The 18,702-nt window shown below is 46.0% G+C and overlaps 3 protein-coding genes across 3 annotated transcripts; 2 read left to right on the forward strand and 1 right to left on the reverse strand.

Annotated features, from left to right (window-relative positions):
• Nucleotides 1-297: 297 nt before the first annotated feature.
• Nucleotides 298-769, forward strand: LOC136527301 (uncharacterized). The gene is made up of 2 exons (XM_066519989.1): nucleotides 298-376; nucleotides 531-769. Exons 1-2 carry the CDS (start codon nucleotides 298-300, stop codon nucleotides 767-769), a joined length of 318 nt encoding a protein of 105 aa, XP_066376086.1.
• Nucleotides 770-9,724: 8,955 nt separating this feature from the next.
• Nucleotides 9,725-11,502, forward strand: LOC136529806 (uncharacterized). Its single transcript, XM_066522870.1, has 2 exons — nucleotides 9,725-10,830; nucleotides 10,936-11,502. The coding sequence occupies exons 1-2, from the start codon at nucleotides 10,397-10,399 to the stop codon at nucleotides 11,150-11,152; spliced, it is 651 nt and encodes a 216-aa protein (XP_066378967.1). The 5' UTR covers nucleotides 9,725-10,396; the 3' UTR covers nucleotides 11,153-11,502.
• A 234-nt stretch (nucleotides 11,503-11,736) lies between these two features.
• On the reverse strand, nucleotides 11,737-13,769 carry LOC136528735 (uncharacterized). The gene is made up of 3 exons (XM_066521711.1): nucleotides 13,323-13,769; nucleotides 12,739-12,900; nucleotides 11,737-12,326 (listed from the first exon to the last, which is right to left on the reverse strand). The coding sequence occupies exons 1-3, from the start codon at nucleotides 13,671-13,673 to the stop codon at nucleotides 11,967-11,969; spliced, it is 873 nt and encodes a 290-aa protein (XP_066377808.1). The 5' UTR covers nucleotides 13,674-13,769; the 3' UTR covers nucleotides 11,737-11,966.
• Between the last annotated feature and the right edge of the window lie 4,933 nt (nucleotides 13,770-18,702).

An 18,702-nucleotide genomic window follows, 5' to 3' on the forward strand; every position in this document is an offset into this window, starting at 1 on the left:
GCGTGTACCGTGTATAGTAATTGAATTTTACATGCAGTATCTCCTTCGATGGCAAAATTAATTCTGTGACCCCCGTGTGTGATCATGATTGAACTGTTCTTAGTTGCGTTAGAGCGGATACAGCATCTCCTTCCATATGTACAACTAGATCGTACGTGTAGTCTAGGCATGTGACTATATAAATAAACGCAACGCAAGCTATACGAAAGAGTCGTGCTACTACATACAATCAAACCTACGAAGAAGACGTCGATCCATAGCCGTGGTTGTCGTCGTCGCCGCCGTAGCGAACTGGCGATGGGCAGGTGCGGCGGCATGGCTTTGAACCTGATGGCAATCGTCCTGCTTGTTGCGCTCTTCGTATCGTCTGCTGAGTGTAAGTATACATCTACGCCTCCTCATCAAGCTGTTGTTTGAGTTTGAAAAGTCATGCCTTCTGGAACATGGTGGCAGAGATTTGTCTTTTTTAGAGGTTTGTCTTCGTTGTGATTGCTTGGTTGCTCATGTTGAGAGCTAGATGTTTGTCGCAGGTCGTCCTGAGCCACTCGACGACAAGGCGAGCAGCAGCAATGGCAATGCCATGGCGCTCAACTCCACGGCGGCGCCAGTCAATGGCGGCAGCGGTTCCGGCGACGTGAAGCTGGTGTGGTGCATCATGAGGAACTGTGTGTACGAAGGCAGTGGCAACGCCCCCTGCTTCTGCTGCGCGGCCATGAAGCCGAACGCGTGCTACGAAACGAGGGACCAGTACAACGGCAACTGCGTGTAGCCGCCGACGCCAGGCGATGGGAGATCGATCGATCCATCAGCCGTCTGCCGTCGTCGTCGAATGACTAAACAAACAACTGCGTGTTTTTTTTTTTTGTCTTGTCTTGATGAAGAACTGTGGTAATTGCATTGTTATATCTTCTCTGATGTACAAGCAGTACCCTTGCGTTGCGTTCAATCAAATAATATCATGTCGATGTTGCTTGGCAAAATCATCATCCACTAGTCTTTTGCTCGCTTGATGCATGCGCTGTCGTCTCCGGTGCCGCGTTTCCGCTGTCGTCAGTTGGACTCATTTGATATTCTATATGGGCATGTTTGATCTAACCAACTAAAATTTAGCTAGCTAAAATTTTAAAGCTAAACTTTAGCTAGCTAAAAGTTCTTTGAGTTAAACTTTAGCTGGGATGTTTGGGTCCTCCAGCTAATAAACTCAACTAAATTGGGTTTAACTGAGTTGAAGTAGCTAAACCCAGCTAAACTTTAGCCAGTCTTTTAGTTGGGCCTTTTTGAATCCCTAGCAGGTAAATTTAGCTAGCTAAAGTTTAGTTGGTGGATCCGAACATCGCCACCTATATGGTTTGTTTGGATCCACCCACTATATTATAGCCGGCTAAATTTAGTTGTTAGGGATCCAAATGGCTCAGCTAAAAGATTAGCTAAGTTTAGTTGTTTCAACCTAGCTATTAGCTAAAATTTAGCTGAGTCTATTGGCTTAAGGATGCAGTAGAACTTTTAGCTGGCTAAAGTTTAGCTTTGAAATTTGAGCTAGCAAAAAACTTTAGTTGAGTGGATCCAAACGGAGCCATAGATATCAATATACATACATTTCTATAAATTTGGTTAAAAATAGAGTTTGGCTTGAAACAAAAGCTAAACTTAAAATAGTTTATAATTTTATAATTTGGAATAGGCTGAGTAATAAATGCATCTTGAGTTACGTGGTTGAAACCATAACTCACTGCAAGGCTAATAAAATATTGTATGACCATCTCCAAGCCTATTTATATAATAGTTAGATTTGCTAAAAAATATATATAATAGTTAGATTTTCACTGTAAATATAACTTTCTTCTCTCACAAGATTTATTGGAGGTTGTAAACTTACAACTCGCCTTGGCTAGCTGTTCTCTCTGTTATTGTCTTTTTTTCACCTTAGCATAAAGCTTACTTACAGCTTGTTACTATACTTACGCTCATAGGCTGGTCACGTATGATGCCATGCACATTAGATGAGTGCTAAACTATATATGATTTCATTAGCCCTCATTGGTGTATAGAGTTAATTAATAAAGAGAAGAAATAAAGTTGTCTATCTCAATTTAGGCTTGATTTTCAAAGACTAGTAAACTATGTATAAACTTTTAGTCCGTTATCAAGGTGATGACTGACAAGTACCGACTCTCATCATGACATAGCGTGACTTCACGAAAGGCTAAACCCCTACCCAACTCGGACATGTCGTTCAGAGGGGCCACGACTCAGAAGGCTACCACCCACTGTTCGTGGGTTCAATTTCACGGCAGCGATCTAGTTGTTCGTTATGGATTGACCAGTATAATGTCAATGCTAACACCACGGTTTTATCGTGATGATCTACATAAAAACAATCATTGATTTTTTTTTCATAATTCAACTTTTACGCAATTGTATTTGAGCATGTTTACAATCCGAGGAACACTTTTTGCATAAGAAGGCATAGTAAAGTTATTTATCATATTAACCATCTAAGTTACATTCTGCCTAAGTCCTTAATCATGACTTGAAGATCTTTAGGGAAGCTGTCAAAACATTCGTTTGCACGGCTCTTCAAAATATCCGCCAAGAATTTCATCCTTAGTGAGTTGTATATAGAATTCTATAGTACCTCAGTTCACAAATAAAAGGAATTATGACATTTGTAGCACATGAATATTATTTAGTATTTTTTATATCAGTCAAGTTGCAGTGTTGCACACTAGCACTGATACATATTGATCTAGAATGAAAAAAATATTGTCGACATCTAATCCATTAGATGGTGGAAAAAAGAAGTGACTTCTGATATGAAAAAACTTGAGAAAGAAAAATGCTTCATATTTACGAAGATACTTTATTTGAACTCAATGTAATTTTTTTTGCATATTATCAGATTCTAGCACATGACTAAAACTGAAACTGAAACCGAAACCAGACAGAGCACATGTTTTCTAGTTTTTTTAGTAGTAACATAGTGTGTTAACTGCAGGCCAGGCTGCCAGGGTCAAGCCATCAAGCTCCTTTGGTTCGCTGCTAATTTTTTGCAACTTTTCACTCCCAGAGTTTTTAGAACAAATGCAGAGTATTTGTCACATTGGAAAATCGTTCATGATCAGAGTTCAGAGTCCCTATGATACTGATAGTAGACATTGTCAAGTACCTGCGATGACAATGAGATGTGGCCAGCTAGATCTTCTGCCGGCTAGCCCGTAGATGCAGCCTGGCCGCCCGAGTTTAGTGGCCTGCTGCGCGTTCGTCACGGCGTCGGGGTTATGGCCGGCCGGCCGGCAGTAGCGACGGGTAGCAGGGTTTCCTCACCACGTCCGGCAAACTAAGGCAATATAGCAATGAAAGCATGCCGTCGTTCAGACAGATGAAGGTTGAACGTTGTGCGACGACGCGGGGTCAGCGCTCTGAGTAGCAAGATGCTATTGCAAATTGCAGTGACTAAGATTCATGGCATATTTGAGAGATTTGCACTTATAATTAAGTACCTGGGCAATGTCGCCAACGGTCACATGGATCTCATTGTCGTTCAGACCCAGCTCACCAGGCACTGCCTCAAGCGTTAAATCGCAGTCGCGGCGGGTCACGGCGTGGGTCGCGGCGTGCGGCGTGTGAGGAGGGCGCGGGGGTGAGAAGCCTGGCATCCCACATCTAATCGTGGTCATCAGATTTGGTTTAGGTGTTTTATTAGCCCTTGATTTTAATGCAAATGAATTACTGTGTGCATTTTTCTAAGTGCACAATGGTTGGAGGCTCTCAGCGGGGGACTTTTTTCTGAGGGACCTAGTACAATTTTGATTGGTTCATGGATCTCACAGTCGTTTAGACCCAGCTCACCAGGCATTGCCTCGAGTGTTAAATCGCAGTCGCGGCGGGTCACGACGTGCGGTGTGCGAGGAGGGCGCTGGGGTGAGAAGCCTGGCATCCCACATCTAATCGTGGCCATATGATTTGGTTTAGGTGTTTTATTATCCCTTGATTTTAATGCAGATGAATTATTGTGTGCATTTTTCTGGGTGCACAATGGTTGGAGGCTCTAAGCAGAAGATTTTTTTCTAGGGGGACCTAGTACAATTTTGATTGGTTCATTATAGTAGAGATAAAAGTTACGGAACACAAACTTATGTACAGAAGTTATCTAACACAACTTGTGTGCATAAGTTATTCTATATAACATGTGTATATAAGTTATTACGATAAGTTAGTTTATACAACTTGGGTATATAAGTTATATAAGTTAATATATAAAAATTGCTACAAGAAAAAAGTTTCTCAAAACATATGTAAGTAGGGTCTAGTTTTATTCGTCTCGTCACGTAGAACACACCGGTGTAGATAGAATTAAAATTGGATACACCATTCAGAAGTTATATCAATTTAAAATAAATGTATTGTATTTTTTGAGTTCTCAACACAGCTGTGCGGGCATCGTTCGCTAAAACGGGAATCAATGAACGACCGCGGGATTGGATTCTGGCATCCGGTGCTCTCTCTCCTCTCGTGAACTTAGCGGATAGTACGCAACCGCACGCGGCGCCGGTGGGCTAGCGCAGCGGCGGGCGGCGAGCGCGGCAGCAAGCGCGCGGCACCGATGGGCGAGCACGCGAGCACGGTAGCGTGGACGAGCGCGGCATCAGCGGGCGAGCACGGCAGCGAGTACGCGAGCGCGCGGCACCGGTGGGCGAGCGTGGCCACGAGCGTCGGCAGGCGAGCACGGCAGCGAGCGCACGGGTGAGCGCGGCCGCGAGCACGACAGCGAGCACCGGTGGCCGCGAGCGCCGGCGGGCGAGCACGGCAGCGAGCGCACGGGCGAGCGCGGCAGCGAGCGCCGGCGGGTGATCACGGCTGCGAGCACCGGCGGGCGAGCATGGCAGCGAGCGCATGGGCGAGCGCGCGGCACCAGAGGGCGATCATGGCTGCACCGGCGGGCGGCGCAGCGGCTCCGGTAAGCGCATGCAGCAGCGAGTACGCGAGCACGCGGAGCCAGCGGACGAGCGCGGTGCCACAGACGAGCACACGCGGTACTGGCGGGCGAGTGGCGCGGGGCGGCCAGCGCGGCCGAGCGGGGCGGCGTAGAAACCGGTGGTTTCTCCCAGCGGTGATTTCATCATTTCTTTCTTCGGAAATGATTCCTCTAAATTTTCTAGATCACGGTGTGCGGCGTGCGAGGAGGGCGCGGGGGTGAGAAGCCTGACATCCCACATCTAATCGTAGTCATCGGATTTGGTTTGGATGTTTTATTAGCCCTTGATTTTAATGGAGATGAATTACTATGTGTATTTTTCTGGGTGCACAATGGTTGAAGGCTCTTAGCGGGGGACTTTTTTCTGGGGGGACCTAGTACAATTTTGATTGGTCCATTATAGTAGAGATATGTGAGTCTCCGGTGACTTATGCATTCAAACACAAGACAATTATCCTGATTTGGACCTCTAAGCCCTACGTCCAGTAATAATGTTTTGCGTGTTAGGAATGCTCAATCGTGGAGTTTACAATCGCGCGCTATAGGAGCCCATGCCCCACCTTATATACTGGAGGGTGATGGGAGTACAAGTCGTATGGCTTTAGGGAATTTCTAGGGTTTCGAGTCCCACTTCTTTGATCCATCACGACGCCAAGCACCGTCCTTCATCTTGTAGCCGGGGAGGGGAGGGGGCGACAATGTTCCAACTACTCCTGACATCCTCTGCCACCAGCTAGAGCTGAGTGTTGTCTGCTACTGTTATGCCTTCTCCGGTTCCAGCCTCCCTGTAGCATTCATCGCACCACATGAGTCCGGGTGCATGCAGAGCGAGACTGCCAAGCGGGTCCGGACTCCTCCAGAGAGATGAGCGTGGCGGCACGTGTTGTATCGTGTCATGCCCCATGCGTGACCCTATGGGAGTGGTTGAGACATCTCCACAAGGGAGAGGGGGCAGAGTCCCGACAGAGCCTAGCCCCCTGTGACTCTGCCCTCCTATCAGGTTTTGTGCACCTAACAAATTCTAGGGTAATATTCTCAGCATCGGTTGGGGACGGGAGCTTAGGCTATCCGCACCGCCCAAGTGCTAAATGGACCTGTAAAAGCACTATGGCCCACAAGTCAGGATGCCTTTACAGATCAGTAGTGGACCAGCGCTGCTCTCACTCGCCTGGTATAGCAGTCTCCAAATAAACTACCAATAGAAGTTGCCGCCGCCGTCTACGTCCTGTCCGGTGAGCAGCTCTTTGATTCCTTGTAGCAACGACTGGCCATGGCCTAGAAGCATCCGTCTGAGCTCTCATCTGCCCCATCTAGCAGCCCAAGTAGCCAGATTTGATCTCGGCATGGCCGCCTGCTAGGGTTCGTCGCCTGTTCCATCCACTCCATGGATACTCTGTAGTGTCCACCCCCGGCGGTCCTCTCCCTGTTCTCCTACGCTGACAGACCCTGTGCCACCTGGCGACTTCCTGTTTTCATGGCCATGGCAGGCTATTTTGGTTCTTCCATGTGTAGGACATGGGTGATGCACGAAGAGGAGGACAAAGATGATTTTCATTTGATTGATGATGATGAGTACTTGGAGGCAGTGCAATTATTGGAGCTCGAGAATGCTGGATCCTCTCGTCGTATCCGTCGCTCGGATGCTCCACCAAAGTAGATACGACAGAGGGATCATGCTTACGGGGATGCGAGGATCCGTGCTAACTACTTTGGTCCCAATCCTGTTTACTCAGCGTTCCAGTTCCGTCGACGGTGTGTTTGTAGAATCTGCTAGTCACGGATTACATTATTCATATATTTGCACCACATTGAGAGACCTTATCTTTATGTGCAGGTTTCAAATGCGCGCCCATGTGTTTGAGCGGCTTGTCGAAGCCATTGAAGCTGCAGACTCATACTTCAAGCAAAAGGAGGATGCCATTGGCCGTCCAGGGCGTCGTCAACCAGCTGGCAACAATGCTCCTTCACCATCACCCTGACTCTCTTTCAATACTACTGGTTCAACACTCTCCACTGTTGCAGCGACAGGCTGATTTTGAGCAGGTGTTGTAGGAGATGGTGGTGGATTTGGGAGCGGCATGAACCCTTGGTTCAGAGCTGCGGTCCATCCTCCCTGGTAATATGGGTACTATAGAGCATATGGTTGCAGCCCTGGGTTCCACCCTCTATAGAAGCCTTGCATTGGAAGACCCCCGTCGAAACCGGTAATGTCATCACCAACTTGATCAGAATTATTAGGATTCATCCTGCAAAAAAATGAAGTAAATGCTACAATGCCCCTGTAAACCATATGGTTAAGTACATCTATGGACTGGACAACATGTTTTCATTTTTGTTCTGTATTTCTGTCAGAGTTCAACAAGCTGAAATTATCTTTAGATCATGCTACCATCAGGTTTCATCAGGTAACATACTACGTGAAGATGCCACAACTAAGAATTAATATACTAGCTACTGCTGATACAGAAAGAAAATTAGGGAACTAGCTGCTGCAGGTAAATGTTACTGTTGTCCTACGCACAATGTAGTGAATTAGTGAATCAAACGAATTTGGTTACTGAAATGTATATTCAAGTAGAAGCATATTCTAAGAAATGTCTATCTATCCATATGACAGGTGTGCTGCAGGATGATTCTAAAAATTGTCTATCTATCCATATGTTTAGAAAGCCGTAGACCAACTGAAGTTACTGAATTGTATAACAACAGGAAGATCCAAATTTATTCAACTAGCTATTTCAAGAAACTAGCTACTGCTGAAACAGCCGAGAGCAACTGAGCTGGGGCAGAGCGACAGCGGTGCCGGGAGCGTGGTGACGGAGCCGGGCGGCCAGCGCGGCAGCGGTGCTGGGGCCGAGCGTGGTGGCGAAGGTGGCCGACAGCGGGGCTGCGTGGCGAGTGCAGCGGTGGGCAGCAGGGCGAGCGCGGCGGGGCCAGCAGGGCGGCCAGCGCGGCTAAGCGAGCGCCCGGAGGTTGGCCGCCGGCGGCGCCGCGTTGCGAGTGCGGCGGCAGGCCGGGGGGCCATTGTAGCGGCTGCGCAACGGAGGCAGGTCCGGCAGGGCGCGCGCGGCTGCTTGCAGCGAGGAGCGCGGCAGCTCACAACGGGACGGCGGGGCGACCGCGGCGAGGCCGGGGAAGCCACCGCGGCAGGTCGCAGCGGCGACAGCCGCCGAGCGCCTCCAGATCTACAGGGTGCTGACTGATGTACAGGACTACCTTCTCCGTCGATGGCGAATCGCCGAACGCGCCGTAGAGCTCTCCTCCGAGTCCGTCCGCGCCCGCCTCAACTCTCTCTGCCGCCGTTTCACAGCTCCAAACTTGGGTCGACGACGGGGTGGATGAGGCTTGTTGCCCACCTTTGCTGACCCGCCCCTACACTCCCCTCCCTCCCCAATGCCCTCGGATTTGAGGGAGACCGCCGGCTTCTCCAGGATGCCGTCGGGGAGCTCGCCGGACACTTCACAGCAATGGCGCGAGAGGAGCGTTGCTGGTGTGGTGGACGGGATAGCGTTCGTCTCCCACTGCACTAGGTTTGGAGATGCCCTGTAGCAAACGGAGGGATTGAGGATGAAATAGAGAGCAACGGTGCGGGCCTTTCCTCTGTATATTTCCAGTACAGGCTCGGTTCCAGGCGCGCGGTGCGGACAGCCTTAGCCTGGGTGAGGCCAAAGACGCCTGGTGCAGCCTTGGCTCAGCCACCGCCCCGGGTGGTCGGGGAATCGCCCTGGCCCGACCAAGCCCCGAGCCCCTGGGCGTGGGGCGCTTCAAACGGGGATTTGAGTCCTCTACCTGCCCTCCCTCCGAGCATCGAGATCTTTCCCGGAGCAGGTCCTTGAGGGCACGAGCGATAGCAATGGCAATGCCATGGCGCTCAACTCCACAGCGTCCATCAATGACGGCAGCGGTTCCTCTGTGAACTTGGTGTTTTGCATCATGACGAACTGTGTCCACATAGGCCGTGTAAATGCTCCCTGCTTCTGCTGCGCGGCCATGAAGCCCAAGCAGTGCTACGAAACGAGGGAAGAGTGCAGCTTCATACTACTTCGTGTAGCCGCCCATGGGAGATCTCGATTGATTGATCAGCCATCGTCAAATGAGTGCTAGCTCCGTTTGCTTCGCTGAAAAAACAAGTCGAAATACTGTTTCGACTGATTTGTTGTGAGAGAAAAACACTATTTTGGCTGAAAAAATAAGCTGAAAAAAACGAATTATAAGAGAAGCGAACAGGGCTACGAAGAACTGATGTGGTGGAGTGTGTAGCTATCCGTCAACAGATTTTATGTACTTAAATTTGTCAGATTTTGACCTAGTAGACAGTTGTAGCACAAATTCTAAAGCAGTATCAAACGTATAGAAATTTGATAGATTTAATAAAAAAAATATGTCAACTGATAAATAGCAAAAGTCTTATTATCTTATTAAATCCCATCCAAATAATATCATGTCGATCTTGTTTCGGAAATCATCATATCACGCGCTAGTTTCGCTTTCCCCTCGAAAAAAAAAAATATCACGCGCTGTTTTTATTTATTTTTGGATTGCTCGATGCATGATCTGTCGTCTTGGGGTCTGTCAGGCTAGTATTAAAGCTGACTGAAGCTGTTTTATCGTAAGAAAAAAATACTATATAGTTGATAAACTGAATGATAAGTTGAAGCTTTTTTTTTCTTACGACGAAGGCGTGTCGTGTTCCCGCTGTCGTCACGAGCCAAAACGAGGCACGCGCGACCTGTGCTGCATCTGCCTCGTCGTCGTCGCCACGCAGCCGCGCGCGCCTGTCGCCAGCCAACCACCTCCAGCGCCACTGCGCCCGTCGCAACAGCTGCCAGTTGACGCCACGCCGTCGCTGCCATATTAAGCTAGCGCGCCATGCTAATCTGGGCGACCCCGCGCACGCGCAGGACTTACCTCCCTCGCGCCTCGCCGTCGTATTTATTCGCTCTCGCAGGGCGGAGAGCCGAGCTGCCTTGCAAACAAACAAACCCACGTTCGAACGAGAGCCGTCGAATCCAGCAAGCCCCAGCGCAGCTCGTGTGACCGATTCCATTCGTGGTCCGTGCGCGTGCGCGCGTGCGCCACGCGGTTCAGACGTGCGGCGCGGCGCGGCGCTGGGAGCTGGCCGTCGTCTGATCGGAGATCTCATTTCGCCGCCCGATACTCGCTGGAGGCTGACGAGCGCCGCCGCCTCGCTAATTTGCCGCAGTGAGACAGCACCCCAGCCGTCCGAGACCGGTCGGACGGCTGTGCTGGTGTACCAAAAATAGCGAGCGTCCCATGCATGCCGCGCGCTGACGAGGCGTTCGCCCCGGCTCCGCTCCGCTCCACCAACCGAGGATTAGGCGTCGTCGTCGTCGTCGTCGCCCCGTGCCACAGGCGCCGCGCCGGTCGCGTCCAGATCGGTGACCGGCCGCGGCTGGTGCGATGGCGTTGCCCCTGCAGGACGTCGCCGCCCGCGCCGAGCTCCGCGGCAACGCGGCGCCGGCCTCGCCGCCGCCGACGCAGCTCATGGAATGGCTCTCGTCGTCGGACAGCAGCGGCGCCGAGGAGGCGGGCGACCCTGACAGGATCCCGGCGGCGGTGTTCGAGCGGGACCCGTCCGAGTCCAACAAGGACTGGAGCATGATGTCCACGGAGTCGGTGTTCGGCCTCCAGGTCGCGCCGTCCAGCGACTTCACCGGCTTCTTCCTCGCGCACCCGGAGCTCATGGACATCGCCACGCCGCCGCGCAGCAGCAGCGCTGCCGTCGTCCTCGACGCCGACGCCAAGGCCGCCCCTGTCATCTCGCCGCCCTTCGAGAGCATCCCGGAGCTCCCCGAGAGCGCCATGAAGGGAAACTACTCCTTCGCCTTCCCAAAGTACGCACACCACCATCTGCCATTTCGTTGCTTACAATACGTTCTTGTTGTTTATTAAAAGCTGGATCTTCTCGACCAACTGATGAACAAAATCTTATCACGAAGCTTTATAGAGGACAAGAGGAACTACTCCAAGAAGCAGTCTCACCGGGAACACCAGCCGGAGCCAGCAGCACCAACGGAGGCGGCCAAGGCCGCGCCAGCACCGGCGGAAGCTGAAGCCAAGGCGGAGGCGCAGCCGGAGACGAGGAGCAAACCGGAGGCAGCTCCGGTTCCGGGAGCAGGAAAGGGCGGATTGTTCTCATGCTTACCCTGCTGCTGATGAGCGAGCAAAATGCAGTGGGCAGCATGATGTCTCTGTAAATGACCACTTGGGCGCTATGTAAAATGGAGTGTTTTAGAGTGCGATGAAATGCAGGGGAGAAAGTGTAAGGGCAAAGGGTTTCCTGGTACAAAAATGGCGTTGGGGGCAGCAAAGGTTCTTGCAATGCAAGGAAGTATATATGTCGAATTCAGAATGGCTAACTTGCTATACTGGCGGTGCAAACGATCTTTTTATGTACTATGGAGAGACTGAACAATTCCAAGTCATTTTTCATGCTTCTGTAATGAATGCCCTCTACAATTCAGTTCTGAAAGTAGAGTTGTAATGATCCTTTTATGCATAATATAAGCAAGGGTATCTGTACCAGGACTCTAAAAGGCCATGGATGAGAGGGTACTTTGGGAACATGACCTGAATCTGAATGCAAACAACTAGGAAAATTACAGGAACCTCAGATGTACGATAAGTTTGGCAGAAATGGTTCCCCTAGCTAGCACAACATGAAATTCAGCAGAGTTCTCTCAGATGAGTTGAGCATAATATGACCTGCAGGGCGACTAAGAGTATGCAAACAAAGGAAATTTAAGTGCCAAAGATTTGAGCTCTTTGTATCATGTGCAACTACATGCTGAATACCCAGTCAAACAAGGGACAGCAACAAGAGGATGTCTCCTTGGACAATTACAGCATAGTACAGAGAATTCAGAGATGGAATCTCTATCACACAGAACAGGCATTCTGATCTAGTAGAACGGTAATGCCAACCACCTGCAAGTAACTTGATGTTTGCATACCATTCAACTAGAAGACCCTACTGCTGGCTGGAGACTGGCGTGCCATCTTCATTCTGTGCAGCTTCGATTGCCAGAGTTTTCTTAGCGACTTGTTTGGGAATATCAAGGTCATCTTGGATGCAACGTTGCAAAGGATGGGATAGAAGAATGCACATCTGACGAAAGAGAACGCGAGCAAGCCCTTGACCAGTCTCAAGAATGTACCCCTCATACTGGCTGACATGGTCAAGAGCATCAACCAAGGCATCATATACCATCTGTGGGCAGTTGTCAGCACTTGGCTTGTCGTGGAGATAGATTATGTCAAGGGTGAAATTCTTTGGCTTCACAGGCCACTGATGCTGTGGCTTCATAGAGGAACGACAGTAGATAAGTACCTGGAATGATTAGACTTGAAGCAGTCAAGACCCAAGATATCATAACTGAAGAAATGCAAAGTAAATAACTTCATGCCAAAACAGTGTGCCATTATTAAAAATAAAAATCATGAACATGTTGTCCACAGAAGGAAAGATAGTGATCCGAGGAAAATTAGCACCCCGACAATTCAGAGTGGTCCTGCATTTTACTATTTCCAGAGCACCATAATTAACAGAGGGAGCCATCTATGTTAAATTTACATCACACCTGCGATAACAATAGATAAATTATCAACAATGTTCTAACTTGTAAGTGACCACTTCTACTTGCTGTTCCAATTGGTTACCAGATACTAACATGGAATCAAATTTGCAGGCAGACATAATTTAAAAGCAATGCAAGCCTGAGTCCTAGTTACAAAAGGCTTACCACCCTGAGAAGCCGGCCTTGTGATTCTGCTTTTGTACCTTCCTGGTTAGCTGTCATGAAGAGCTGGGTGAGATCAGCCATTGCATATCTTGATTCTGAAGCAGACAAGGAATGGATTGCCTCCATTGCTGAACCAGCGTCACTACTGAAGCCCTTCTTCACCTTAAAATTCAAAGGGGACAAGTTATATTAACCAATATATTATCACATTCCAGAGATACAATAAGCATCTTGACCAATAACTCTCAGAGCAAACTACAGAGCAATAATACATGATGATTGGGGAAATTTGGGGGCGAATATCTCACTCAACTCCTAACTTAAACCCAACCTAAACAGAATCCCCTCTCGTAGATCCCCTTATATCTCGAACTGGGCGCTGAAACATTAATGGTTCCCCACATCACAGAATAAATCCTGATTTCTAGTATGACTGTATGAGACAGCAGGTAGTAACATTTCTGCACAAATAGGAATATTCGTTCCCTAAATTTCTCATCGAGAACTCGAGAAGTGCAAGGAACGCGAAACCCGACTAAATGTTGCCGAGAAATGAAGGGATCAGGTGAGGGGAACCGTGATACCATGGAGAACGCCTCGCCGAGGGAGCCGAAGGCGAAGCGGTGGTCGGGGCACATGGTGAGCTTGCTGTGGACAAAGAGCAGCAGGGCCTGCTTGATCGCGTCCATCCGCCTGACCGCGGTCCGGGGCCCCGCCGCCGGGGCACCCCCGGCGGCCCCCGCGGGCTGCGTCGGCTGCGGCGACGCGGTGGAGGTGGAGGTGGAGGTGGAGCCCGAGGACGCCGCGGCGGCGGCGGCGGACTTCATCTCCGCGCGCGCCTCGAGGTCGACGTCGACGCAGAAGAGGATGTCCTCCGCGGGGAGGCGGCCCGGCAGCAGCGAGTAGCGCGGCGCCGGCGCGGCGTCCGTCGCCATCGGGACAGCAGCGGGTGGGGGAATGGTGGGTTCGGTTTCGGTCAGGCAGGCGGTCTGGGAATGGTTGGGTTCCGTTCGTGGGTGCGGTCAGAATCAGTGAAACTCGCAAAGGCCCCCTTCGGCTACTCGCCTAGTACTCTACACACGCTACGCCCCTGCAGGGGGGGAGTGGGGGACAGGCCAACTGGCCAAAGATCGCAGAAAGCGATGGCTGCTAACGCCGCCTTATGTACTTTTACAGCACAGGAATAGTATTTTTATGTTACGGTAAATCAGTCGACAGTACTTTTAGTCATAGCTTATCAGCCAAACGAACAGAGCATAAACCAGAAAAGAAAAAAAAACGAACCCTTTGGATCCTAGAATTAAGTTCATTTTACTAATTATAATTAAGGCATAGATTAATTAAGCTTATAGTTATATGTGGAATATATTTGTATATTTATTGTTAGACATACTAGGGACATACTTATATCTGGCACTAGTCGGATAAGTCTTGCGAGTACATTATGTACTTAGGATTTATTTACCCCTGTTTAGGGATGAAAACGGATCGGATACGAACGGATATCACTCATATTATATTTGTTTTCATATTTCTGTTCGGATTCGGATTCGGACACGGATAGCGTTCGGATACATATACGAATACGGATTGACTCGGTTACGGATACGAATAATAAGTATCGAATACGGTATGAATCGGATTCGGAGAAGGTCGGATACAAATATCTATTCGGATATTGAGTAAAAGCAGCATATATATATATATATATATATATATATATATATATATATATATATATATATATCATACGTGCGCAAACCATTACACCACTCTATGAGTCCATAATCCATCTAGATTAAGCCGAAAGACTAAAGAGTAAAGCAACAAATAAGATAAAGATACAGATACATCATACATCAAACATCATACAAGCACCAATCTTCGCGGCATGAGTAGAAATAGCCAAGCTCATGGCTTCATAGGTCTCATGGAGTCATGGTCATGGATTCAAGATCTACAATCCTTATATAGGCCATTTTTTTCATTTGAGAAAGTTTGAACAAAATGTAGTCCAAATTTCACAAGTGTGTGATATAGTTTTAGAAAGTCTGTATGAGATTCAAGAATTTATGACTAGTGTTTGATAAAACTTTCTCAAATGGGAAAATGAGCTATGTAACAATTGTAGATCTTGCTGAGATGATCAAACTTGGTATTCAGAGTTTTTTCATCTGAGGTCATTTAGTGTCTCATTTGAGCAAGTTTGACCAAGTCAAATTTGGTCAAATGAAAAAACAACACTTTGACTCTAGTATTATAAACTCTAAATGACTTCAAATTGAAAAGTTTTGAATACCAAGTTTGTTCAACTCATCAAGATCTACAATTCTTGTTTTGGTCAACTTTCTATTTGAGATAGTTTGGACGGTTCAAATTTGTGATTTTTAAATTTCGATGCTTACAAACTAGTTTTCGGAACCCTAGATTGTCTCAAATTGAAAAGTTTTGAATACCAAGTTTGTTCAGCTCATCAAGATCTACAATCCTTATATAGGCTATTTTTTCATTTAAGAAAGTTTGAACAAAATGTAGTTCAAATTTTACAAGTGTGTGACATAGTTTCAGAAAGTCTATATGAGATTTAAGAATTTGTGACTAGTGTTTGATAAAACTTTCTCAAATGGAAAAATGAGCTATGTAATAATTGTATATCTTGCTGAGACGATCAAACTTGGTATTCAGAGTTTTTTCATCCGAGGTCATTTAGTGTCTCATTTGAGCAAGTTTGACCAAGTCAAATTTGGTCAAATGAAAAAACAACACTTTGACTCTAGTATTATGAACTCTAAATGACTTCAAATTGAAAAGTTTTGAATACCAAGTTTGTTCAACTCATCAAGATCTACAATTGTTGTTTTGGTCAACTTTCCATTTGAGAAAGTTTGGACGGTTCAAATTTGTGATTTTTAAATTTCAATGTTTACAAACTAGTTTTCGGAATCCTAGATTGTCTCAAATTGAAAAGTTTTGAATACCAAGTTTGTTCAGCTCATCAAGATCTACAATCCTTATATAGGCTATTTTTTCATTTGAGAAAGTTTGAACAAAATGTAGTTCAAATTTCACAAGTGTGTGACATAGTTTCAGAAAGTCTATATGAGATTCAAGAATTTATGACTAGTGTTTGATAAAACTTTCTCAAATGGGAAAATGAGCTATGTAACAATTGTATATCTTGCTGAGACGATCAAACTTGGTATTCAGAGTTTTTTCATCTGAGGTCATTTAGTGTCTTATTTGAGCAAGTTTGACCAAGTCAAATTTGGTCAAATGAAAAAACAACACTTTGACTCTAGTATTATGAACTCTAAATGACTTCAAATTGAAAAGTTTTAAATACCAAGTTTGTTCAACTCATCAAGATCTACAATTGTTGTTTTGGTCAACTTTCCATTTGAGATAGTTTGGACGGTTCAAATTTATGATTTTTAAATTTCAACATTTACAAACTAGTTTTCGGAACCCTAGATTGTCTCAAATTGAAAAGTTTTGAATACCAAATTTGTTCATCTCATCAAGATCTACAATCCTTATATAGGCCATTTTTTCATTTGAGAAAGTTTGAACAAAATATAGTTCAAATTTCACAAGTGTGTGATATAGTTTCAGAAAGTCTATGAGATTGTGACTAGTGTTTGATAAAACTTTCTCAAATGGGAAAATGAGCTATGTAACAATTGTAGATCTTGCTGAGATGATCAAACTTGGTATTCAGAGTTTTTTCATCTGAGGTCATTTAGTGTCTCATTTGAGCAAGTTTGACCAAGTCAAATTTGGTCAAATGAAAAAACAACACTTTGACTCTAGTATTATGAACTCTAAATGACTTTAAATTGAAAAGTTTTGAATACCAAGTTTGTTCAACTCATCAAGATCTACAATTGTTGTTTTGGTCAACTTTCCATTTGAGATAGTTTGGATGGTTCAAATTTGTGATTTTTAAATTTTGACGCCTATAAACTAGTTTTCCATTTGAGAAAGTTTGGACGGTTTAAATTTTGAAGCACTAAATGATTTCAAACGAAAAAGTTGTAAACAATAAAGTTTCATAACTTTTTGAGATCTACAATTTTTATTTTGATCATTTCTTCATCCAAGGTCGTTTGAATAATATCCGGATAATATCCGTTTTTAAATATCCGGATATATCCGATACTTAACCGGATTATCTGATATCCGCCGGATATCGATGATATTACATCCGTATTTGATATCCGCCTAAGATATCCGTTTTAGTATCCGTATCCGAAAAAAATTACGGATATCCGAGTAACTATCCAGATAAGTGTTCATATTTGTTCGGTCAAACGGACGGTCGAATAAATATCCGTACCGTTTTCATCCATACCCCTGTTGCAGGTACTGCTTGAGACATAGCCGTTGTGTGAAGGATTCTTCTGGTGGGCACAGACAGATCCTTGTTCATTATTGATAAATGTTTATTTTTATTCCGCTGTTTAATATTCCGCGCTCTGACTTTGAAAATGTAATAATGTATTTTTTAAAAACTCTGGATGTATGAAATGGATTAGGTATTATAACTCGTTCCCATTATTGAATCCTTGGAAAAAAATGTGGATCTTTCGGACTCTCTCTTGGGGTGTGCCCGACGGAACCGCTCGTTGTAGCTTGCTTTCAGGGTGCTTAGTGTCTGATGGAAGACGAGCACCTCCGTAAGTACGTTATTTCGGGCGATTCTGCCACACGGATTATGTATTCGCTTGTTTCGATGAAGGTCAATACCCGTATGAGTGCACTCTCTCGTGTCTCATAATACCGAAAGAATGGTCGGCCATAGATATAACCTACTGAACGACCACTGCCTCTGTTAGTAATCCTAATACAGTACTGACGTCCTTCTTTAGTGAGCTGGCCGAGGTTTCCATTACAGAAGTTCCAATCGTACCCGAGTTGCTTCGTAGCTTGGTCTAAAACGGCCCACAAGCCACATGCAGCATAGGTAAGGTCCTGGAGCGCAATCTGCATGTGGAGAAAAAGAAAAAAAAATAGAGAATACTATTACAATAATAAACAACAAATAACCATGACTCAGGTATAAGTGACCATTTTACCACATCCGCACGGTTGTAGCTCGCAAACCATTCGCTTGTTTGCGGAACGAGGATATCATCAGCATTCAAAGCAAGTGCCTTGAAGTGCGAGAAATCAGGCACATCATAGCAAACACGTCGAAGTGCCTCTAAACAGAAGCGTACGACACTGAATTGAGCACTTATCAAATCCGGGCTCTGTCTTCCTGTCTCGTGGATAAGGTTTCGATGATTTGCACCCCTCAAAGGGATGGAAAAACTGAGTTCACACGTTCATAGCCGACCACTTGCATTAGATGTCGTGTTCTCAATGATATCCGAGATAAAGAACCAGCTAAGTGCTGTTTGCAGCCAATCTATTAGGGATATAGTCTGCGACACACACACACACACACACACACACACACATATATATATATATATATATATATATATATATATATATGCAACAATGATATTAAACTAATTATACTTATTTGTTAGCATAAAAAAACAAAAGATGTTGGAAAATATTTCATACAATAGCTAGAATAGAGAATCGCGGAATGGCCACATTAGGAACGAATGGCTCATCACCAGGGTGGAAACCTGGTTCTTATGGTGGGGGAGGTCCGTTGTTCATACCACCTGATCGATAAAATACAAAAAAATATGAACATAAAATATATGCACAAAAAAATTTTCCAAGTAAAATGTAGCAACATAATTAAATATAGATCGAATGCAAGGAATAAGAATATATATAAATGAAGAATGCAAAGAAACATGAATATAAATATAGATCAAATGAATATAGATAGAATATTGGAGAAGACAACATATCAATACCAATGAAAAATGCAGGAGTTATGACCAAATCACGTAGAGAGAGTGGATTTCTTGAGAAGTGAGAGTAAAACATGAGAAATGA

Source organism: Miscanthus floridulus, chromosome 19 (assembly GCF_019320115.1).
Source record: "Miscanthus floridulus cultivar M001 chromosome 19, ASM1932011v1, whole genome shotgun sequence".
In the NCBI taxonomy this organism is placed as follows: domain Eukaryota; kingdom Viridiplantae; phylum Streptophyta; class Magnoliopsida; order Poales; family Poaceae; genus Miscanthus; species Miscanthus floridulus.